At 47.0% G+C, this 25,189-nt stretch overlaps 1 protein-coding gene across 1 annotated transcript in view; it reads left to right on the forward strand.

The window, feature by feature from the left end:
• Positions 1-25,189, forward strand: part of LOC310749018 (cytoplasmic phosphatidylinositol transfer protein 1-like) — a 49,762-nt gene that overhangs the window by 8,424 nt on the left and 16,149 nt on the right. Inside the window, exon 3 of the mRNA XM_083585453.1 lies at positions 19,973-20,121. Within this exon, the coding sequence (XP_083441579.1) occupies positions 19,973-20,121 (149 nt within the window). The remainder of the gene's footprint in view (positions 1-19,972; positions 20,122-25,189) is intronic.

Below are 25,189 nucleotides of genomic sequence, written 5' to 3' on the forward strand. Positions count from 1 at the left end.
GCTGAAGAGGCAAGAGTTAATACAGTGGTGCCTCGCAAGACGAAATTAATTCATTCCGCGAGTCTTTTCGTCTTGTGATGCTTTTCGTCTTGCGAAGCATGGTCCGTCGCAACTGCGCCTCTTCAAGCGGCTTTAAGAAAAAAGCGAACGAACTAGCAAGACGAAAACAAGCCCGTAGGGAAAATTGTCTTGCGAAGCAACGCAAAAAACCGAAAAACCCCTTTGTCTTGCGCGTTTTTCGTCTTGCGAGGCATTCGTCTTGCGGGGCACCACTGTATTCCATTCTCTCTCTCTCTCTCTCTCTCTCTCTCTCTCTCTCTCTCACACACACACACACACACACACACGCACAAACACACACGCACAAACACACACACAGACACACTTAGGCTTGTAGAATGAGATGTACCCTTTGGGCACCAGAAAGGCCTCCGTGGGCACATGTGCACCCACTGGCCCTGTGTTGACAGCCGTGGGGCTTCTATGCATATCCTATACATATCCTCAGGTGGTTTGAATCTAAGCCCTGGGACCAGCCTGTTGAATATCTACTTGCTTTGCAATGACTGGAGTTCAGTACTCTTTTGTTGTTTCCCATGAGGCCTGTTCAGATTCATTTGCGCGCGTGTTGATGCGTTTGCGTGAAGCTGCGCCTGCCACCCTGTCCCTGACACAGGGTCTGCATGAACACCAGGGAGCAGGGCAAGCTAGAGAGCACAGGAAGTGGCCCTGCTTAGGAGCTGCATCCACGCATGAGGGGCGAGATCTCCTTGCAGTGAGGGGCGCCTCAGAGCATTTAAAAGTGGAGAACCAGGGATGGGGAACCTGTGGCCTTCCATATGTTCTCGGACTTCAGCTCCCTTAAACGCCAGCCAGTAGTCAGGGAGGACTGGAGTTGAGCAACATCCGGAGGGCCACAGGTGCCCTATCTCTGGTCAATACACTCTCTGGGTGAGGAGCTGGACCTCCTGGAAGTACATAGAATCGTAGAATCGTAAAGTTGGAAGGGACTCTAAGATCATCTAAACCAGCCCCTTGCAATGAAAGGATATGCAGCTGTCCCATACGGAGATCAAACCTGCAACCTCGGCGTTATCAGCACTATGATCTAACCAGCTGAGCCATAGCAAATGCCATGCATCTTCCTGTTATTACGTTTATATTCCGTCTTTCCTCTAAAAAGCTCAATGCAGCACACACTCCCCAATCCTATCCTCACAACGACCCTGTGAGGTAGGTTAGGCTGAGAGGTAGTGACTAGCCCAGTGAGCTTCATGGCTGAGTGGGGATTTGAGCCCTGGTTTCCCAGTTTCAAGCCCAATGCTCTAACCGCTGCACCTTACAGGGTGGGGGAACCTGTGGTCCTCCAGATGTACCATATCGTTTAATCCTTTTCCTGTTTATATCCCACCTTTCCTCCCTAAGGAGCCAGAGCGGCAAACATATCAATAATAATGTGGTTGCTTTTAAAGAGCATTCGAAAAGCAGTTTAAAACATTCTAAACATAATTAAAACACTATCCTTCAGCTGTCAAATGCTTGCAGAAACAGGAGGGTTTTTAACTTCCTCCTGGAAGCCGATGGCAATGGAAACAGGTGCACTGCACCAGGGAGGGTATTTGGCATGTGGGGAACCACCACTGAAAAGGCCCTGTCATGGGTCAGCGCCAACTGGGCAGCCACCGCCGCCCCCCCCAGTGACTGCACCACCACCAAGGCCTCACCTGTCAATCGTAGAGTCTGAGATGGTTGGTATCAAAGAAGGCACACTTTTTGGGACATGGGTCCTAAGCGATTTAGGACTTCTTACGCTGGTACTAACACCTTGAATTTAGCTTGGCAGCCAGTGCAGCAATTTCAGGACCGGGGGCCTGCAATCCCATTGGGTTGCCCTGCTTACCGATCTAGAAGCCACCTTTTGCACTAGCCCCATGTAGGCGGCTGTTTGTTCCAAAGCGTCCCCACGCCAGTATCCCCCTGCTTGTAAAAAGCAAAATGGTTGTGTTGAGAGTGTTTCCACACACACACACCCCATCCCAGCCTAGCTTGAACTTTCTGCACGCAGCACCCTTTTTATTGGAGAGGAGGGGAAACAGCTCCTTGAGTTTTTTAATTGGCTCCTGGATCCAGCTAGACTTGGAAGGAGCATCTCAGTCCCCACCACCTTTCCTGGACAATACAAGCTCTTTGTACTACCAGTTCTCGGCTTTCTGTGTAAACAGAGGAAGAAGTTGTATGGGTGTGATGCTGACACTCTGGGGAAGGTGTGAGAAATTCCCTGGGGTGGCGTTAATTGTCCTGTTCTGGGGATGCTGGACCTGCTGCCTTCAGAGGTTTTCCTGCTGCTGAGAACTCCCACTGTTCACTGGCTGCTCTCACCTCAAGCAGAGCTGGCATGCCCAGAATCGCACAGCCTGCAGGCTTGAAGGGGTAACAGCCTTCCCCCAAACTGGGGCCCTCCAGCTGTTTTGGACTACAATTCCCAGCAGCTCCTTATAACCTCAGGCTTTCCTCCTGAGGTGGACTAGCACAGGCATGCAGATTCACTGCTCGAGGGCTGCAAGAGCAAAGGATGGCTTGCGCATGCCAAGTTCATTTATTCATTACATTTATATAGTGCACCCTTCCTTCAGTAAGCTCAGGGAATGCACAAAGTCCTCCCCACCTTTTCTTCTTCGCAACTACCCTCAGAGGTAGGCGAAACTGGAAATGGCTGACCCCCTGAGCTTCATGGCCGAGTGGGAATTTTATACTGTGTCGTCGTTATGTTTTATTTTTGTAGAGAATTAATTTTATGAGGCGTCTTACAAATACTACTATGCGAATGTAAGAACTGGACCAAGCCAGTGGCACATCTAGTTCAGCATCCTAGTCTTACAGTGACCAGCCTGATGCCCCAATGGGGAACCCACAAGCAGAATCTGAGCACAACATCTGCTCTCCCCTCCTTCCATTTTCAGCAATTGGTAGTCTGAAGCGTTACTGCTTTTCACAGTGGAGGTAGAACATAGCCATTGTGGTTAGTAGGAGTTTAGCCTCACCCTCCTCCATGAATTTGTCTAATCCTCTTTTAAAGCCATCCAAGCTGGTGGCCATCACTGCCTCTTTTTAGAGCAAATTCTATAACTTAATGTTGTGTTGCTGCTGCTACCACCACTACCAATATTAATTTGAACCAGCGTCTCCCCAATTCTAGTTTAGCACGCCAGCCTGGCACTCTTGACTCTGCTTTTCCCAGATTGGTAAACCTCTCCAGATGTTTTTGGACTACAAATCCCATCATCGCCTGCTGGCTGGGTCTGATGGGAGTTGTAGTCCAAAACATCTGGAGAGCGCCATGTTGGGGAAGACTGTTATAACACACAAACACCCAGCACAGTATACTGGATTATTTAATTTCAGAGCACAGTTTCATGTGACAGGTGCTATTTCTACAATGTTTTAACTCTCTAAAAATGGGCCTTCCATTCAGGATGAGTCAGGAGGAGAACTCGCTGCTTCTCAAGATGGCCAGGGGCTGTGTGGTGGTAAAGGCCCCAGCGCCATGGTTACGCTGACAATCTTTTTGCGCTAACTAGATTTAAGTTGCCGCTCTGAGGAGGTGGAGGGGTCGGATCTCAATCTGGATGAGCTTCTTGGAGAAGCCGATTTGGTCAATGCGGAGTGACACATTCGCTCCCTTTGACAGATGCAGCTTAAATAAGCAATCTTCTTCAGTCATTCCGTGGGCACTTCTGACACAACTTCCAAACAGCTCCGAGGAACAAAAAAACTGCCTTGTACTGAGTCAGACTATCTAGCATAGTATTGCCAGCACTGACTGGCAGCCACTCTCAGGGGGTTCAGGCAGGGGTCTTTCGCAGCCTTTCTTTTTCTTTTCTTTCTTTTCTTTTTTCAAAAAACAAGAAAACTCATGAAACTGAACTCTGTGCCCACTAGCACTTTTGACATCACCACATAAATGTACACAGCTTTGGTTATAAACCAGTTACTTTCCAAGAGAGAGGGCAGGTTTGGTCTCTGCAACTGGTTTTTGAGAATCACAAATCAGAACCCTCTTCTGGCATACAGAACTAGGCATGCAATTCCTTGGATCTTGACCTGTGAAAATCCTAAGTTCTTAGTACTGATAAACCAGGCTTAGATAGGGATGGGTAAATTCAAATGTTTCTGAACCCCTCAACCTTCATTATTTGTTTACTGTGCTGGCTGGGGCTGAAGGGAGTTAATCGGGAGGACCACAGGTTCCTTGGCCCTGACTTGGATAGACTACTCCCAGTGTGCCTCCAAGCCCGATTCAAGGTGCTTCCCTTGACAGACAAAGCCCTATGGCTTAGGCCCCACATATCTGAAAGAGTGCCACCTCCCATATGGACCAGCCCATGACTTGAGATCTGCAGGGGAGGCCCTGTGAAGTTTGTGGGGTAGCAGTGCATGACAGGGCCGTTTCTGTGGTGGCCTCCAAATTGTGGAATGCTCTCCTGAGGTGCTTCTGGCCCTGTCACTGTAAATGAAGGGTGGGGAATATTTGGCCTTCTTGATGTCATTGGACTACAACTCCCAACATCCTTGCCATTGACTATGCTGTCTGGAGTTGACGGGAGCTGGAGTTTAACAACATCTGGAGGACCACAGGTGCCCTGCTGCTGTAGTCAACATTCTGACGTCGGCTTAGGGCACAACTTTTCGCACACGGCTTTGTGGATGGAAGACATTAAGATGGTTTAATTGTGTTGTACTGTGTGTAATCTGCCCTGGGACTACATGACAAATGGTGGTCTATTAATTCCTAGGAATAAATAACTTGATATAAAGCAGCTCCTGTGAGCTTAGCAACTGGAACTGCTATGATGTCTCCAAAACAGAACTGAATGTTGTGGTGATGGAAAGAGGGAGCTGTTTGGGGACATCCCAGCAGTGCCTGATCTCAGGAGACTGTAGTGTGGATCCAGTGAATAGCAATATATTTCTTTACTTATCACCCCACCTTTTCTTTAAAGACCTTGGGACAGTATGCATGATTTTCTCATACTTCCCCATTTTATCCTCCTAACATCCCTGTGTGAGGTAAACGTAGGCTGAGATTTGGCAAGTGGCTCCTGGTGGGCATTTGAACCTGGTTCTCCTGCTGTATTCTGAAATATTCTAACTACAACACCACACTGGCTTGCACAAGATTTTAGGGAATCTGGTTTAAGCCCCATATTTACCCTGGACTCCTTGTTCCACCTTGGGCAAAACTCTTAAAATGTCAAATTGCTGTCTGTAAAAAACAACAAGCAGCCTACCTCACCGGGTTGAAGTGAGGGCAAAGGCAATAAGGCTCGTGAAACTTAGAAGAGGTATAATATAATAAAAGGCAGTTTCAGATTTGTCTCTTTGTCATGCTCAAGTGCTACCAAGGGACAAGGGAAGATAATGAATGCATGATCACAGCCTGGTCCCAGGGGGAAACAAAGGCAGCTGCCTCAAACCAAGGCAGATCAAAGAATCCTTCTAGCACAATACTGTCTACATCAAAGTAGACAACATGGTACACCTCATATGTATCTGAGGCTCATGGGAGTTGGAGTTATTTTGCAGGCAAAGCACGTTCTTTCTCGCATGTGACTCTTCACTGAGTAATAGCAGAGGCTTGGGTAATGGCCCTTGGTGATGGGCAGTTCACTAGTAAATGATCTAATTGTCATGGCCAGGAAACCTTTGGTCCTCCAGATGTAGCTGAACTACAACTCCCATCAGGCTTAGCAAGCATGCCAATGTGGTAGGAGTTTTACCTCAGCAGCAACTGTAGGGCCGAAGGTTCCCAACACCTGCAATAGCAGCCCAAGCTGGCCTGTTAGATGCCTAATGAAAGCTAGAAGCCAATGTTTTGGCTTTGAACCAGAGAGGCCTGTGTTTAGATCCTCACTTGGTCACAAAGCTTACTGCAGGGTGACTCTCTGGACATGGTTGGACCACAACTCCCATCATCCCTGACTGTTGGCCTTGCTGCCTGGGGTTGATGGGAGCTGGAGTCCGAGAGGGCCACAGGTTCCCCAACCACTGACTTTCTGGGCAGCCTTTCTTCTTGCCAGCCCTAACCAGTTTGTTGTGGGAAGAGTGAAACTTCTGGGGGAAGGGAAATGCCAAATCCCATGCAGCTTTAAGGAGGGGAAATCTTTTGGGAAACACCAGGCTGTGTATTTTGTGGCCTGGAGTTTGAATAGATGGGCCTTTGAGGAGGCCACAGGCCCAGTGTGTGCAGCATCCTACGACACCCTTCCTGTGGCCTGGGAACGCAGGCTGCCCGCTTCACAGAGGCCTCCCCTGCTCAGCACGAGGAGTGTCAATCATGCGGCTTCCTGCCTCCTCACGTGAAAGGCCTTAGTTGCCGGGGTAGCGTGCGTCATGGAAACTTCCTCATGCACAGGTCTGTGGAGGAGCGGAAACTAAAGGTATGCTGCAGATATTGTGGAGAGACAGAAGGCTTTCCTCCCCTGCCCCACATGGTGGGTTTGGGGGCCCGCCACCCACCTTTGCTCTGGCTGGATAATTAACATTTGCGATTTCTCTGTATGGGTGTGTATGTAGAACACACACACACACACAGAGAGAGAGTTTGTGTGTGCATTTGTGCATAGTGTGTGTATTTATAAAAGATTTTGTGTATTTATAAAATATTTTGTGTATTTATAAAATATTTTGTGTGTGTATGTGTATACACTTGCACAAACACATAACAAACATAATCCACATTGTTATTATTATTACAGTTAATAAAACAACGACAAAACAACAACCGTATAAATTAAAAACCATTAAAAACACAAATACAAAAAAAACAAATTAAAAGCAAACCCTAACAAGTGGGCACTTGTGGTAAAGACCCATTTATTCAGCTGGGAAATGTGTAGTCCCAGTTGCTTTGTTTATATACTACATTTTACATCTGTGCTCAGATACATCAATGGTTCCTTGTTATCCCAGGAAAAAGTGGCAAATGTCGTGCTGCAGGATTCTGTCCTGGATCCGGGGTTGTCTTTAAAAATGACTTGGGTGAAGGAATAGAAGGGATGTGCATCAAAATCAAGATGACACCAAACTGGGAGAGGTATCAGGGTTCATGGGTTCAAAGTGACCTTAATAGTTGGACAGCTAACTAAATGAATATCAGTAGGGACAAATGTATGGTTCTAGTCTTTCCTGGAGCACAAATGTAGGATGAGGAACATCTGGCTTGACAGCAGTACATATGCAAAGGATCTAGGAGTCCCAGTAGACCACAAACTTAACATGAGTCAGCTGCGTGATGCAGCAGCAAAAAATGCTAATGCAATTCTAGGCTGCATCAACAGTGTCCAGATCAAGGAAAGTAATATTACCGCTCTATTCTGCCTTTGTCAGATGCCACCTGCAGTCCTGTGTCCAGTTCTGGGCACCACAGTTTAAGAAGGATATTGGCAAGCTGCAACGTGTGCAGAGAAGGGAGTTGGGTATGTTTGGCTTGGTAAAGAGGGATCTCTTCCAACTCTCCAGTTCTATTGTTCGATGATCTGTGCTGTTCAAATAAAAACAGCTTAAGTGCAGCCATAAAACAGCAGTGCATAATAAACAGCATAATATCTCTACGACAGAGCACTAAAAAAAAGAAAAAGTCATCTATTTAACACACACCAAAATTTGAGTGAGCATAAAGCTCACCAACAGGTCAAGTAAAAATAGCCGGTAACTCTGCAAACCTGCTTTCACCCCTCCCCCCCCCTTATTATGCTTCAACCAAAAATACAGAGCTACAAAAATCAGAGTTCCCTTTGAAGACTGATTGACTGTTAAACTGTTTGGGAAGTTGTAGCTCTATGAGGGGAGCAGGAGTCTCCTAACAGCTCTCAATACCTTTAACAAACAACATCTCCCAGGATTCTTTGAAGGAAACCATGATACTAATATGCTACTGCTAATTTAGGACTATTAATTGCAACAGGTTTACTTTGAGTAGGATTTATTTAGATACAACTGAAAGATCTGTGGTCTGTCTTTATCCAAAAAAGGAGAAAGCACAGCAGACATCTTCTTCACCCCTGTCAATTTGCATCCTGGCCAGGCATATTAAAGAAGGCTAGTATGCATGTATCCTGGCTGCCCTGGAGGGAGGAGGCCTTGGTAACTGCGTAAGTAGATGTAGATCATTACACAGACGCCAGTGCCTTTCCTAGCAGCTGCAAAATGCAAAGGACTCAAGAAGGCAGAGCCGTGCAAGTTTAGTGCTTAACAAACCCTAACATCCTTGCAAAAAATAAAAGAGCTTTGCAGCAGGAATAAATTTTGCAAATCAGGCATACTCTCACAATGCTGGAACTTGGGACCAACCAGTGAAGCTGATTGTTGGAAGATTTGCAAGGCAGAGAAAATAACTTATTCACATAGTGCATAGTTAATCTATGGAGTTTGCTCCCACAAGAAGCGGTGATGGCCATCAACTTGGATGTATTTAAAAGGGGTTCAGGCACATTCAGGATGGATGAGACTATCTAGCTCCACCTTCAGAGCCATTATGCCTCTTGACTTCCAGTTGCTATGAATTGCAAGTGGAGACGATATGGTTCCTCTCAGGTCCTCCTATAGACTTCTTCTTGGCCACTGTGAGAACAGGATGCTGGACTAGATGGGCCATTGGCCTGATCCGACAGGGCTGCTCTTATGTTTTTATGTTTATTCAGCTCTTGTTAGCCATTGGGAAGGCAGGATTAAAGCAAAGCATCTCTGCCTCCTGAAAATTTCATCTTAATATCTATATATTCACAAGTTGTGGATTTGTTTGACTCAATCATAAGGATTAGAAACTCATTATATTCCAGACAAGGAATGTAGTTTACTTCCAAGGATTTTACCCAATGTGTGCCATCCTGGAGTACATAGCAGAAGTAGTTATGGGAAAGGCCACAGCTCAGTAGTAAAGCAGAAGTTTTGCATACAAAATCCTAGATCTGTTCAGGAAGGGTTGGAAAATACTTAGGTCTGGATCCTTGGTAAGCCTCTACTGAGACCCAAGGGTCTGACTTGGTATAGAGCAGCTTCCTATGGTACTTGGGAAAGGACGGTGGCTCAATGGTAGAGCATCTGGTTTTCATGCAGAAGGTCCCAGGTTCAGTCCTCAGCACCTCCATGAAGGACTGGAACATTCTCCAGTCTGAAATCCTGGAGAGCTGCTGCGAGTCAGTGTAGGCAATATTGAGTTAAATGGACCAGTGGTCTGGCTTAGTGTAATACAGCTTACTATGATTCTGTGATGGGTGGAAGAATTCTGTGCCTGGTACTGAAGACCGCTAGAGAAGTGTCTAAGACTTTCCTTTTTTATAATATTTTTATTAATTTTCTATTTTATAATATTTAAACACATCTTCGTTATCCACTTTACTTCTTTTGCTCATGTGAGCTTGTCAACTTCCCTCCTTCCCACCTCATGGTTTTCAAAATTCATTTATACATTTTCTATTTTACGTTTCACTCATTCAGAATATCACAATTTTAAAATAAATATAAAAGGGTAGTAACAATTATCATTACAAGTCTTCTTATAACCCTGCTAGTGTTAGTTGCTTACAATGGTCCTTCAAGAATTGTATAAATTTACTCCAGTCTTTTTGGAAAGCTTGATCACGTTGGTTTCAGATTTTTCCAGTCAGCTTCGCCAATTCCGCAAAGTCCATCATCTTCATCTGCCACTCTTCTTTCGTTGGTATTTCTTGTTGTTTCCATTTTGGGGCTAAAAGGATTCTTGCTGCAGTTGTTGCATACGTAAACAGTTTTTGATCACCCTTTGGTATCTCTTCACCCACTATAACCAATAAAAATGCTTACGGCTTTTTAACAAAGTAATAATAATAATAATAATAATAATAATAATAATAATAATAATAATAATAATAATTTATTTATACCCCGCCCATCTGGCTGGGCCTCCCCAGCCACTCTGGGCGGCTTCCAAAAGAATATTAAAATACATCAAACATTAAAAGCTTCCCTAAACAGGGCTGCCTTCAGATGTCTTCTAAAAGCCTGGTAGTTGTTGTTCTCTTTGACATCTGGTGGGAGGGTGTTCCACAGGGAAGGCGTCACTACCAAGAAGGCCCTCTGCCTGGTTCCCTGTAACTTGGCTTCTCGCAGTGAGGGAACCGCCAGAAGGCCCTCGGTGCTGGACCTCAGTGTCCGGGTAGAACGATGGGGGTGGAGACGCTCCTTCAGGTATACTGGATCAAGGCCATTTATGGCTTTAAAGGTCAGCAACAACACTTTGAATTGTGCTCGGAAATGTACTGGGAGCCAATGTAGGTCTTTAAAGACCGGTGTTATGTGGTCTCTGCGGCCGCTCCCAGTCACCAGTCTAGCTGCCACGTTCTGGATTAGTTGTAGTTTCCGGGTCACCTTCAAAGGTAGCCCCACGTAGAGCGCATTGCAGTAATCCAAGCGGGAGATAACCAGAGCATGCACCACTCTGGCGAGGCAGTCCGCAGGCACTTAGGGTGTCAGCCTGCGTACCAGATGGAGCTGGTAAACAGCTGCCCTGGACACAGATTTGACCTGTGCCTCCATGGACAGCTGTGAGTCCAAAATGACTCCCAGGCTGCGCACCTGGTCCTTCAGGGGCACAGTTACCCCATTCAGGATCAGGGAATCCTCCACACCTGCCCGCCTCCTGTCCCCCAAAAACAGTACTTCTGTCTTGTCAGGATTCAACCTCAATCTGTTAGCCGCCATCCAACCTCCAACCGCCTCCAGGCACTCACACAGGACCTTCACTGCATTCACTGGTTCTGATTTGAAAGAGAGGTAGAGCTGGGTATCATCCGCATACTGATGAACACCCAGCCCAAATCCCCTGATGATCTCTCCCAGCGGCTTCATGTAGATGTTGAAAAGCATGGGGGAGAGGACAGAACCCTGAGGCACCCCACAAGTGAGAGCCCAGGGGTCTGAACACTTATCCCCCACCACCACTTTCTGAACACGGCCCAGGAGGAAGGAGTGGAACCACTGTATGACAGTGCCCCTAGCTCCCAGCCCCTCAAGACGGTCCAGAAGGATGTTATGGTCGATGGTATCAAACGCCGCTGAGAGATCCAGCAGAACTAGGAAACAGCTCTCACCTTTGTCCCTAGCCCGCCGGAGATCAACCAGTGCGACCAAGGCAGTTTCAGTCCCATGATGAGGCCTGAATCCCGACTGGAAGGCTTATACAAGGCTTCCTCAACCTTGGCCCTCCAGATGTTTTTGCCCTACAACTCGCATGATCACTAGCTAGCAGGACCAGTGGTCAGGGATGATGAGAATTGTAGTCTCAAAACATCTGGAGGGCCGAGGTTGAGAAAGCCTGACTTATACATTTTCTTTAACTCATTATATATCATTTCCCAATATGCATTTACCTTGTTACAGGTCCGCCACATATGATATAAGTTCCCTTCCTTTTCTTTACATTTCCAACACTCCTTATTTCTTGTCCTATACATTTTAGCAAGTTTAGTTGGTGTTAGATCTAAGACTTCCCTCTTGGTCAGCAGTGGCTGCAGTTACAAGCATTCACCTCCCCTTATTTCTCTCTCTCCTGCACTGCTTCAACATGATGTTCCCCAAGCTGCTGAAAGTTTGGAGTTAGTGCTGGCTGCTACACATTGGGACTGGTAGGGCAAAAGGCAGGAAGACCACCAGTTGGTGGGGCCAGAGGCAACGACAGAGAGAGCCAACCATTCTGGGTTTGTCCCCATTCTCCTCCTCCCTGCCCCTACAAGGGGCAGCATAGAGGATAAGGACGGAGGGGAAAGCTGACGGCCAGTGCCACCCGCTGGCCCTGTTGTAAGTTACAAAGTCAGAGCAGGTGTGGGCTGCCAGAGGGCAGACTGAGGTTGGTGGGGCAGTGCCCCATTTGCCCAAATGGACCAGCTTACGCTGGTTGGAGCCTCTGCTCAGGAGAAGCTGTTTGATAAATGGCTCAGATCGACTTGATCTTTTTGAACAACCAAAGCATGTTCAGTGTTATTCCAGAGGAGAAGGAAGATGGCCTTGGCACCAAAACAGATGGAAATGGCAAGGAAACAGCAATGTTTATATTGTGAAGCGCCCTGAGATCTTGTGTTGAAGGGTAGTATATAATTGGCCCATTAGGAAAAGGGTCCTAACGAAGGTGCAATGCTGCTGTAGCGATGCCATCCAAGAAGGATGAATCCCTTGCAGAAGAGGCGGACAGTTTGTTCTGGGCTGATTGTCTCTTTGGAATGAGTTCATTTGCACATTTTGCATTTATATAATTAACACTCTTTTCATACCATTTGCATGGATGTGGTAGACCTCGTCACTCACGTGGCCAACCTGCTTGCTTAGGGCAGCATGACCTTCTGGGCTCCGGGATGCTGGGGAAGGGAAAACATTGCAACCCACCCCCCAGGCAGAAATTGTGACTCAGCACCAGAGCACATGCTTCGCACCTAGAAAGTCCCCAGTTCAGTCCCCAGCATCTCCAAATAATCAGGGCCAGGCAGCCATCTGTGGGGAAGATCTCTCCCTGCCTAAGACCCTGATCTGCTGCTGGAAATTAGAAAATTCTGTGCTGTGGACAAATATTCTGACTTGGATATAAGGCAGTTTCCGATGCTGCAGGTTGGGTGAAATGTGGTCACTGACCAAAGTTACTAATGCACAAGAAGATTTTACTAGTCCAACTGAATGCATGCGGCCTGAGGACTAGAAAGTTGCTTCATTCCTAGCTTTCTTATAGCTTCTCCCCATGGTCTACTGTAGACAATTTTGACCTGCCATAGGTGACCGGCTTTTCCTAAGCCTGGTTCCCTCCAAAGGATGGACACAAACATTATTGGATCGTTACGTGATAGGCTATTTCTATTGCACCAGTGGCTTGCTGGGTCCGTGCTCAGTGTCTACAGCGGTTCCCCAAGAAACCGCTGCTCATGTTGGCCTGGAGATGCCAGGGACTGAAGCTGGGGCCTTCTGTATGCAAAGCAGATACTCTACCACTGAGCCGCGACCCCACTTTTTCCATGCTTTGGTTTTCTATGGGGAGCGGAGTTCTTGGAAGCATCCGCTGCTGTGGACACAGCAATGTTTATATTGTGAAGCGCCCTGAGATCTTGTGTTGAAGGGTAGTATATAAATCTCATAAATATAAAATAAAATAAAATAAATGTTGACAACAGGCACTGCATTGCTCCAAGGGTTCCCTGCAGCTCTGCCCTGCTCTGGGAAAGTGTGGTGATTAGTAATGTGCTGTGCGAGTGGTGATTTCAGGTTAACATGCGGATAACACTGACAGTTTGATGGAGTACAGATAATAGCTCTCCAGCAGTTAGAGTGATGACAAGAAGCTTCAGCAGAACAATAAAATAATGAGTATGCGAAGACATTGTCAAGTGAACTTCTCCCCCCTCCCACATTATTTGTCGAGCAAGAAAAGTAGTAGTCATGTTTAAGTTTCTAGCAAGCGAGGGAGGGGCGCAATAGGAGAATTCCTATTTTTCTATGGAGGACTTGGGACTGATGTATGTTCCAGCTCTTCCACAGGTCATAACTTCTACATCCAGCCTCTGTTATTGATTGGTTGATTGACATTTACATCCCACCTTTTTCTCCAAGGAGCTCAAGGTGCAGTACATGGTTTTCCCACCCTCCTCATTGAACCCCCTCAATGACCCTGTTAGGTAGGTTAGGCTGAGAGGCGGTGGCTGACCTAAAGTCACCTAGTGAGCTTCATGGCAGAGGAGAGATTTGAACCCTGGTCTCCCAGATCCTTGTACTGCAGTGTGCAAGGTGGTGGTGTACATGCCCTGGATATGTTCCAGCTAACACAAAATTCAGACTTGTGATGAATATGCTCCAGTTTTAGCCATGTAGTGGGCATATAAAGATTTTCTCTCCCAAGTACTTGCTTTTTTGAATATTCGTCACACACACAACCCGCAACCCTGTCCTCTTGAGTGCCACTGTTTTTCCTGGGTGCTAAATTAAAGATTTGTCAGATGTATGATCCTAAACTCAAAGTTCCGTAGCCTGGTGCCCTCCAAATGTTTTAGGGTACGGCTGTCACCAGCCCCAATGGTCAGGGATAATGGCAGCTTCAGTCCAAGTCAGCTGCAGGGCTGTCCTAGCCAGTCAGGGATCATGTGAGCAGAATGCTTCCTAGCCAATCAGCACACTTCAAAGTTGATCAGATTCGGCTATGTATTGGATGCCATGGAGGACAATTGGTGTCAATGGAGAGGGCGTAGATGGGTGGTATGGATGAGTAGGTGCGTATCTACTCAAGAAGAGCCCACAGATTATTTTTGAGTGAATGGCGTTGTTTGGCAGTGTGAAAAATGGAGTAGTTGTACATCAGCCGTATGCAGGATTCATTTTAGCATGTTGGTTTGTTCCAGGCTGCATTCACATAGTAGTTTATTCTGTTTTCCCAACTTGCCCATTTCTGTTAAGTTCAGCATTATAGCTGAGCTTTCACACAATGTAAAAGCCACTTCTGGAACTATAGTGGAATATCATGCAAGCTTAGAGCTCATTTCCATGTTAATTGCTTCCAGAAAAAAGAAAAAAAAAAACATTTGCAAACAATGTGGAAAAGAGTGCTGAACTTGAAGTGTATTCCACTTTAGTTCTAGAAGTGGCTTTTACATTGTGTGAAAGCTCGGATATAATGTGGAAATTAATAGTAAGGGAAATGTCATGAAATGGAATAAACTTCCGTGTTTATACAGCCTCGGGGTAAGATCTCTGTGTTGCTACTTTCTGCTCTGTTTGTTTTCCTCTAGCTGTACTTACATATCTACAAAACCAAGGCAAAGGCAACGTGCAAGTTGACTCTCAGAAACGAGACAATTCTGGTTGTGTTTAAGGTGGAAGAAGAGTCAATATTTCCATAGCTATCTCACTTTAATTCACTTTGGGGGATCCTGTGCCTCATGGAGGCTCCACAGTCCTTGCACGAGACCATTTCACATGGGGGGAAGTGTTTGTGTGAAAGAGCTTCCCTGGGTGAATTGCCTCCACAGACATTTACCTAACCAGAGAGAGAAGATGGGCTGCCATTAATTCACTAGGTGGCTGTAGGTGGTCTACTCTCTCCATGTCAGCCTCCAGTATGGGGGGTAATGATAATGGTCTACCTTAAAGTGCGATTGTAAAGATTACACTAATAATACATGCAACGTGAAGTATTTTTGACCTTTGAAAGCACTATATGAATCCTAAATGTTAATCATATGGGGTGTATGTGACCCAATAATCAGCTGAACCCTACCTCACAGGGTTGTTGTGGAGATAAAATGCAGGGGAAGACTCCAATTTGCTGCCTTTAGCTCCTTGAAAGGGTGTTGGGGCTGCTGCAAAGGGCATAAATGTAATAAAATATACCATATTTTTGCATACATTTCCTCCACAGGCATACTTTATGCAAATCAGTAATTGAGTTTGGACAGAACTGGGAGCAGGGGGAAGATTGTTGGGGAACATTGGCATTATGTCTGAGCAGATACATAATACTTGCCCTAATAATTTGCAGTACTTCGGATGGTGCTAGTCCCTGTTATCTTTCCTGTAGCTCCTGGTTGCTGCCCTAGGACCTTCACCAGCAAAGTTGGTTTCTTAAATGTGCAGAGTTGGGCCTGGAAGCTGCCAGGATATTGCACTTCCTCCTGCTCTGAAAATCCTTCTTATTTTGGAAGTTTTGGGAGAGGGTAGCACTCTGTTCATACTTGGAGAGGCCTTTCCATTTACATCTTTTGAGGGCTGAGCCAGCTTGGACAAGGCTCCCCCTGACGGCTGAGGCCTCACATGGGCTTTGAAATCCGCACAGCATGTTTTGTGATTCAGCTCCCCCTTCCTCATCCGTATGGCAGGCTAAAAGTAGCTCATTTCAACACAGCTGCCACTCTCTTTTTTTGTCGGGGCTGAGCAAACAGCCCCAGCTAGCATATTCAGAATTTGCTGGAACCTGATCGCTTCCCTGGCATCAGTGTTTACCTTGCAGAAACAATCCCCCTCCTGTAAGTGTTTTCTGGCAGTCAATAAACCAGCCTCTACTTTGCTTTTTCCATGTCTGCAAAAAAATTCTTGTATTTAGTTAGTGGACCGCAAACACCTCTGTATGGTAGGGATGGGGAACCTAGGAATCACAAGAAGCTGCTTTATACGGATCTGTCTAGCTCAGTATTGTATACACTGACTGGCAGCAGCTCTCCAGGGTCTCAGGACAAGAAGCTCTCTTGCAGCCCTACCTGGAGATGCGACAGATTGAACCTGGAACCAACTGCATGCAAAGGACATGCTGTACAACTGAGTGAAAATCCCTCGCAGGCTACAGAGGGGGAAATAAATCCAGCCCTCCATTCCTCTCTGCTTGGCCCTCAGGACTCTCTCCAGGCCAGACACCCTCCCCAGCCTTGCTTTTGAAACCATCTCTTTTAAATAAGTCAATCACACCATGGAGAGCCATAAGGAAACAACACATCGGCTACTTTAAAAGCTTATCTTTTTAACGGGAGGCTGCATAAGAGGGGAGTCGCTCTCGGAGAGGAACGAGACAAGAGAATATTCGCCTGGGGAGCTTCAGGTTGAGCCGATCCCTTGAAGAGCTGAATTTGACGGGTGAGTTTTTTCCATAGTTACCCAGGCCCACACATGCAAATATCAAGCCGCTGTGGTTGGATGACTTTTCCGTTTTCCAGGACGGCACAAGAACTGAATGTGCTGCACCCCCCCCCCAAAGGAATAGCTGTGGTTTGTGCAATTGTTGGAGCCGAGCCGTAAGCAGCCGTCAAACGGAAGCCCAGAGCCCAGAAGGCTGAGTCAGGTCAAAACCAGGAATCCGTGATTCCAGGTGCTGCTGTTCCATGTGCATAGGACCAGTGGAGAGATGCAGCCCCAGTCTAAATAGGTTGGAGAGAGCCATTAACCAGTCCAAGCTGGTGGAGACATTGCAGGGATGTGATAGGACATCTGCTTTGCATGCAGAAGATCCCTGTTTCCATTCCTGACATCTCCAGGCAAGGCCAGGAGAGAACGCTGTCTGAAATCCAGGAGAGCTGCTACCAGTCAGTGTAGATAGTACTAGACTAGGTTGACCAAGCATCTGACTCAGTTCCTAGCTTCCCATGCTCCTTCCAGCATCCCAACTACATTCTCATCCAATGCTCCTAAGGATGGCAGCAACATTTCATGCATTATGTTGCCTCCTTAGCCTTGTGACTACAGTGTGGCTGCCGGTTTGTGGAGTGTGTGTTTGTGTGTTGTGTGGGGGGGGGGAGCAAGAGTGAGGGGCCAAGTACTACCCCCTGGGCCTTTCACTCTGGCTCCCAGATGTCTCCCGAGCCACACACCTCTCATAGGCCCTTCTTTGCACCCTGAAATTGGCTGAAATGTGTCCTTGAGCCCCAATCATGCCCCTTGCTTCCCTGAATGGAGGTTAGAGAGGATTGTGTGTGCAGAACCCAGCCAGTTTCTGCCGGTTTTTTTTCCTTTGGCCCTTTCCAGAATTGCTATGTGGCCCTTGAAAGGTTCCCCAGAGCTGAATGCGGCCCTCAGGCTGAAAAAAGCAGCACCACCCCGCCTCAAAATCTACCACTCTGATTCTGCATCTTTCTGACTGTGTACATGCATTGCATTTAAAGCACATTATCCCCCCCAAAAGAGTCCTGGGAGCTATAGTTCAGCGCTCACAGAACTACAGTTCCCAGCATCCTTTACCAACTGCATTTCCCTGCAGGTTTCCTCTGGGTCTGGGGAGGGGGGAAATGTGCTTTAAATGTATGCTGTGTGCACAGCTTCTAGCACTCTCCCTCCCTCTCTCTCTCTCTCTCTCTCTCTCTCTCTCACACACACACACACACACACACACACACACTGCTTTCTCGTTGTTGTCACGTGCCTGGATTCCTTCCTACCTTGGGAATTGCGGCCTCCCCGTTCAGGACAGGCCAAGGTCATTCTTCGCCGTAAACACAGCCTGTCTGGGCTTCCCCAAAGTGCCCCAGCCGTGACCTTCTCCAGGCAGGATGGATTCTCCCATGCGTGCAAAACAGCCCTTACTGAGACCAGGACATTCCCAGGCTCTGCCTGGGCACTTTGGGAGTCTGGTGTGCAGCATGCGCAGGGGTGGGGAGCTCCCTCCTTATCTGCCCTGGCTCTGTTGCCGGCACTCGGGTGATCTGTCTTCGGTGCTGTGCGCTACACATCACGCCTCCTGTTTTCCAGAAAGTGGTCCTCCCTGGGCAGGTCCATGAAATGGTGACCGGGTGCAGGGAAGCCAAGAGAAGTTTCCTCCATTGTTGCTTGTTTGTTTTGTTTGATTCAGTGATGTAGTGCTCTCAGTGCGCATGGCACTTTCCAGAATACAAGAGGGCAGGGTCTCTGCCTCCCAAGAGCTTACAGTTCACAATGGAGAGGAAAGGCCAGACCAGGAGGAGTTTCGTCCACCGTAAGATTGTCAGAAGAGCCTGGCTGCTGGATCAAGGCCAAGGCCGACCTAGTCCAGGACTATGTTCTCAGCCAAAATAGCCAATGGTCAGGGATGATGGGAGATGGAGGAACCACACGCTTGCAGTGTGTGGTGTGGACATAGCCTTCTTTTTTTTAGTGCACCATTTTGTGTGCCTTGTGTAGGGAAGTGCTTTTAAAATGAAATAAATGCTGGTAAATTCAGTGGGGAAGCTTAGCCTGAGCCGAACAGTTTCAAGTTGCCACATTTGAATGATCCTGAATAACTTTAAGTGTGTGTGTGTGTGTGTGTGTGTGTGCGCGCGCGCGCGCGCGCGTGTGTGTATCTATGCATGAACTGAAAGCTCAATGTTTGGAACAAAAGGTTTCATCTACCCTTGACCCTGATGAGCTATTCTTCTTACTGCAAGGAGCAGGAAAATAATAGATGTGTACATCTACATCTACTTTTACATCTACATTGCATGCTTTTAGATAAAGTTGGGGATGTGAGCTTGCAAGGATTTTGCCAGATTATCGAGTGGGTGGGTGTTAGGTACTTAGCATCTCATTTCCTACATGTTTCGTTCTTGTGGTAAAGCTCCAGATAAGATTTCTTGGTTCAGTTGAAGAGGCTTGTGGGGGCACAGAGGCAGAATTTGTAAAAATAGAACATTTGCTAGGTTTGGGATCATACCCAGATGAAAGCAGTTTTAAAAGACAAATTAACAGGGGAGCATCTTGGAAAAAACCCCCATAAAAACCGTTTAGAGCTATTTGAAAAAAGGTTCTAAAAAAAGGGAAAGCTTAAAAAAATAGTGTGGTATTTTATAGCATCATCCTTTACATATTTACTTAGAAGTAAGTCTTATTAACATAGCCACCCCACCCCACTCACCTTTCCCCCTCCCTCTTTTCCTCATAACTTAACATTGTATGTAACACTAATGTCTCACAACAAATGGAACTGAATTGTAGAAAACACAACTTGAAAAAAAGAGACAACACATGTTTTTGTACAATAAGAAGTCTTTAATAAAAAATATATTTAAAAAGTCATTGATTTACTCCCAGGTGAGTGTAAAGGATTTCAGACTTAGAGTGGTCAAACACTCTTGATATATTGTCCCGGTAACTCTTAGGACAACTCTCTAGTGTAGGCCATTATCCACATATTACAGATTTTGGACAGAAGGGAAGGTTTGGAAGCTTAGAGGATGGTAGACTGTATATTGAACTTAGAGGTTCCCCCAAGTTTGGCGTCCCCTTCCCTTTTGTGGGCAGAGGGGCCTGTTTTGGCCATTTAAGGAACAGCACTTACACCCACACAATGGAAATAACGGGAATGCCGCTGTGTTGAGTCTCAGATCTCAACAGGCCAGTCCGGCTTCAGGCAGGCAGAGTTTGTAGGGCTGAGAGAATGGCAAGCAGCGGTGCTCTCAGTCCTCCCCGCTCAGGGCCCCCTCAACTCAGCTTCTTGAGCTGTGCAAGATGACAGTCTTTTGTATTTCCTTCACAGTACCGTGTTGGGCAGCTGTACACCATCAGCAAGCACAGCCACCAAGAGAGTGACAAAGGGGAAGGTGTGGAAGTGGTGAAGAATGAGCCCCACGAAGACCCTGTCCACGGCTGTGGCCAGTTCACCGAAAAACGTGTGCACCTCTCCAGGTGAGAAGCCAGCCAGTGGCTTTTGTTGTTATCTTTGTGTGTGTGGTTTTGGGTGGGGTTTTTTGTTTTTTTTTTAAGAAATCATGATCTGAAATTATATTTTATTTTTCAATTCTTTTTTATTGATTTTCCAAATTTATAACAAACATAACAACAAACAAGAAAAACATTACTATATCAAAAAGCAAACAAACAAACATTTATCCTAACTGTTATAGTCCCATTTTTGTTATCATTGTTGGGTGACTTCCTCAAATCCCCCTAGCTGAGTTTCCATATAGCTCCTTGTAGCAGTTTTCCAACACTATTTTCATATAAGATCTACTTGTTCAACTAACATCTTTCTTTCTTTTCATTTTTACTTCTATCCATGGTAGTATATAATTTCACATATTTAAATCCTAGGCCAATCTGTTACTCACAAGTAATTCTATTTAAATTATCTTAACATATTTAACTAAATAATCTTTAAACTTCTTCCATTCCTCTTGATACTCCTCCTCCTTCTGGTCGCGGACTCTTCCAGTCAGGTTGGCTAGCTCCAAAAAGTCCATCATCTTCATCTGCCATGATCTGAGATTATTATCTCCCATTGTTCCTCCCGAGGAGCCTCCAGACAAGAAACACAACCAGAACCAAACAATATTTTTTTAAGGGTTCTAAAAAGCACTATACATTTAAACCACTCTGATGCCACTTTGTAGTGTCATGGCTTCCCTCAAAGCACCGTGGGAAGTATTGTTTGTTAAGAGTTGCTGAGAGCTGTCAGGAGACCCCCTCGGACAGCTAGAATTCTCAAGACTTTCCCAGGAAGAGGAATTGCCTGCTAAACCACTCTAGGCAGGGAATAGGGGTCTCATAACCACTCTAAAGCTCCTGGATTCTTTGGGGGAAAGCCACGACTGTTTAAAAGTAGTGCAATACTTCTTTACACATATCATGCAGTTGGGGCCATGTAGCATTGTGCATGGTACGGATGTGGCCAAGCCTTTTCGTTTTGCACAACGAAAGCTGAAGATCTGGGGGTTAAGGTTCTTCTGGGAGAGGGGGGGCTCTCCCATCCCGTGTGGATGCCCATGCTCAGATTAAAGGTCAGTGTGCTTTTAGCCAGTGGGGCATGAGTTTGTACATGCAAAACACGTGCGCTGCCACTGAGCTTTATCATCGCCCCCCCCTTCCACCCACCAGCTGTACCTTGCTGATTCAGTGTTTTGCTGTTCTCCCCATTTGTTCTTCGCTTTCCAATTAACTTGTCATGGATTCTGACAATTACTCAAGACTGGCTTTTGTTTGAAAACCGCTGGAGACAAAAGGCATAGCCCTCCCCCTCCCCTTGCTCACATCTGCCACCTACGGAGCTGTCTCTGCTTGACTTGACCCTGTTCCTCACAAAGGTGCTCTCTGAAAAGAAGGCATACCTGTCAGTGGAGTGGGGCATGTTAGTGTATGCGCACAGCTGAATGTGAAGGACTTCCTAGACCCTAAGATCTGGCAGAAAGGCCCTTCTCTGTGTCATGCCTTCTGGAAGAAGGTAAAAGGTAAAGGTACCCCTGCCCGTATGGGCCAGTCGTGTCCGACTTTAGGGTTGTGCGCCCATCTCACTTAAGAGGCCGGGGACCAGCGCTGTCCGGAGACACTTCCGGGTCACGTGGCCAGCGTGACGAAGCTGCTCTGGCGAGCCGGCACCAGCGCAGCACACGGAAACGCTGTTTACCTTTCCGCTAGAAAGCGGTACCTATTTATCTACTTGCACTTTAGGGGTGCTTTCGAACTGCTAGGTGGGCAGGAGCTGGGACTGAAGACGGGAGCTCACCCCGCCCCGGGGATTCGAACCGCCGACCATGCGATCGGCAAGCCCTAGGCGCTGAGGTTTTACCCACAGCGCCACCCGCATCCCTCTGGAAGAAGGTACAGGGTTATAAAGACTAGGACTAGCCGCCTGAGAAACAGTTTCTACCCAAATGCAATTCTGGTTTTAAACGCAGTATAAGGAGTCTCTATAGGAGAATATTGTCTTTTAACATGGGGTTTCTGAGTTTTTAGGGGTTTTTGAATGTCTTATGTAGATTTTTCAATTTCATTGTTCTGGATGAGACAATGACAATAAAGATAGCGTATCGTATCGAGGTGGCTCGGCTGACAGGGACAAGAGGAAGGGCCTTCTCAGTGACCGCCCCCAAATGTTGTGATTCTTTGCCTCGGTTGACCTTCTCTCTTCCTAGGCTTTGTTAGCTGGCAAAAAATTATGTGTACCTAGATGGAATCTTGGCTCTTGGGGTTGAATGTGGCCCTTCAGACCTCTCTGTCTGGCCCTTGGGACACTTCCCAAGCCACACCCTTCACTGGCTGCCCTTCTTGAGTGTTTTTTTTCTACCTGAAATGTGTCCTTAAACTGTGATAACACCTCTAGCTTCCTGGAGGTATAGAAAACTTGGGCTTTGTGCACCTAGAATGTACTCAGCTGTACAAAGGTAAGAATCACATAAATTGTTCCACCTAGTTTTGCCTCTGGCTCCACCCACCACTGGCACATGCCCCCCAGAAGATTCCTGATAAGGGGGTGTGGCCCTTGGGCTGAGAAAGCTTCCCCATCCCTGTTATACACACTGGAAGGGTGAGAAGCGTATCCTTCTATTTAAAAGTCAACATTGTCCTGAAACATTTGCACTTTGGGAAAACTGGGTGCTGGTCAGGGTTTCCTGCAATGCATACACAAGGCAGAATAGAGGGGTGGGTGTGGGTGTGTGGGTGTGGGTGAGAGAGAGAGAGAGATCGATCCTGCACCTATGCATTGCTTGCTCTCCCCCCCCCCCCCCCGAGAGATTGGAGCATTGTCTAGTTGTCTTTCTTTGGCAGGTTGAAGGCACCATGTTGGGAAAAGGCTGCTCTGCCTCTCTATTTCGTAGACATTAATTTCAGAGAACTGGACAGAGCAGAGGAAAGTTTCACCAAGAGACGATAACAGTTAAATCTTGGCATTTGGTGAGACAAAGAAAAGCCATTAGAACACTGAGAACCAGTTGAGCAGGAAATCTGATGAACTCCTGCCACTAAGAAATAAAAATCCTTGTAAACTTTAACCACAAGGCCATGCTCCCACGTTTTGTTCTCAAACTGCTCCTCCATATGAGGTTTTTGAAATATCCCCAGATGTTCTTGATTACAACTCCCATCCTTCCCAGCCAACGTAGCTAATAAGGACCATGCAAGTTGTAGTCCACCAACATCTGGGGACCTATGGTTGAAGACCACTGGCCAAGAGGAACCCAAGCTCGCACTTTGCCCAATCTAGTGTCCTCCAGAATTTTTCAACTCCAACTCCCATCAGCCCCAACATGCACATCTCTAGTATTCCACAACATCTGTGTTCTGCCTCCACTGACAGAGGCAGTAAGCCTCTGAATGCCAGTTACTGGGACCTTCTGTATGCAAAACATGCCCTGTCACTAAGCTACAGCCTTTCCTTGACATAATCCTCTTTCTCTGTAAATCTTGGTGGGAGAGTCCAGCTGACTTGGTGGTGGTAGTTGCTGCCCGTCGCTGTGACCCTGGTTCATATGTGAGCTCTACATAAAGCTTGCACATGGAGAGAAGCCTCTCTGTGACAGTAGCAGCCATCAGTTGTGGCAGCTGCTGTAGCCACCTGCAGAGAGCTGCCTTCCAGCCCTATCTCTCAGCCCATTGATGAGCCAGTTAGTGGAGTGCTGGCTCCTTTGGCTGACTTCCAGTGATGTCTGGCTTAGAAGCACCAGAGCAGAGTGGAAGGAGGAAGTTACTGTGCTTTGCTAAAATTTCCTTGTTCCTTTCTGCTACTGCTGCTAAACAAATCTAGGCCTTGTAGAGCTGGTGGTTATGCTGAACGTGACTGGGAGTGTGTGTGTGTCTGTGCATCTACGTGTGTGCAGTTTGCACAGGTGGTGTTAGCATGGGGTAAGAACACAAGAAGCTGCCTTACACCAAGCCAAGCCATTGGTCCATCTAGCTCAGCTTTGCCTACCCTGACTGGCAGCAGCTCTGTAGGGTTTCAAGGCAGGAGTCTTTCCTAGATCTGCTTGGAGATGCCAGGGATTGAACCTTGCATACAACACAGATACTCTGCTGCTGATGTTGCTAGACTACAGTAGCCATCACCTCAAACACTGGGGCTGGTGGAGTTGTAGTGCAGCGCCATGTTGCCTAACCCTTACCATTCGTCAAAACCAACAGCTGCTACAGGCATTTTTCCAAGCAGAGGCTCTGTTCTGGCTCTCTGAAATGCTCAGGATGGCAAAACATCGTGGCTTGCCCATGTACTTGGCCTTACAGATAGTTTCACTTGTCATTCCACCCACCCAGCTGAAAATAGGCAATGCTTATAAGCTTCAGCAAGGCTAAATCCCCTTGCTTCCAAATGCTCCCGGCATCTCTGCTTCCCGGCTCCTCCCTTTCTTTTCTTCCCCTTGCTTCCACATACTCACATGCACCTCCCTCGCTGCAAGCCTCCCTCCTAGGCTGCCGAGACCGGTCCCCTTTTGCCCAACTGTCCATTGGCTCAGAATGTGTGTTTTGGAGACAGCTTTGGCTGCGTGGACTTGTCTCACTGCACCGCTAGCTGCTGCGGGAGCCATCCGTGCAAGAGGGGGCGGTATTTTTAGACTGCATTCTCATTATTCTCTTCTCGGGGGATGCTATTTATAGAGCGCAGAATCTAATCAAAGCAGTTGGTATGGAGGGGCCCTTGCCTTTTTCCACCCCACAGTTTGGGTGCCACATCGCTTGATCCATCTGCAGGAAAGCCGGTGAGATTTCAGCTGCTGGTCTAAAGCGATGCGAGAGCCAGCATCTCCCCCACTGAGCCCTTCGTGACACAGTGACAAAGAAACACTCTTGTCTTCGCTCTCCCTTCCCTGTCCCAGGTGCTACAAACTTGTGTCTGTGCTCAGCCATTCCTTCCAGCCACATAGAAGCATTTGGCTGTTGGGTGGGGCATTTTTCAGCCCAAGGGCCGTATTTCCTTCTCGGGAACCTTCCAAGAGCCACATGCCAGTGGTGTGTGGGGCCTGAGGCAAAAATGTGCAGAGCAGTGGAT

The sequence above is a fragment of the Podarcis filfolensis genome (assembly GCF_964270895.1).
Source record: "Podarcis filfolensis genome assembly, chromosome: 14".
In the NCBI taxonomy this organism is placed as follows: domain Eukaryota; kingdom Metazoa; phylum Chordata; class Lepidosauria; order Squamata; family Lacertidae; genus Podarcis; species Podarcis filfolensis.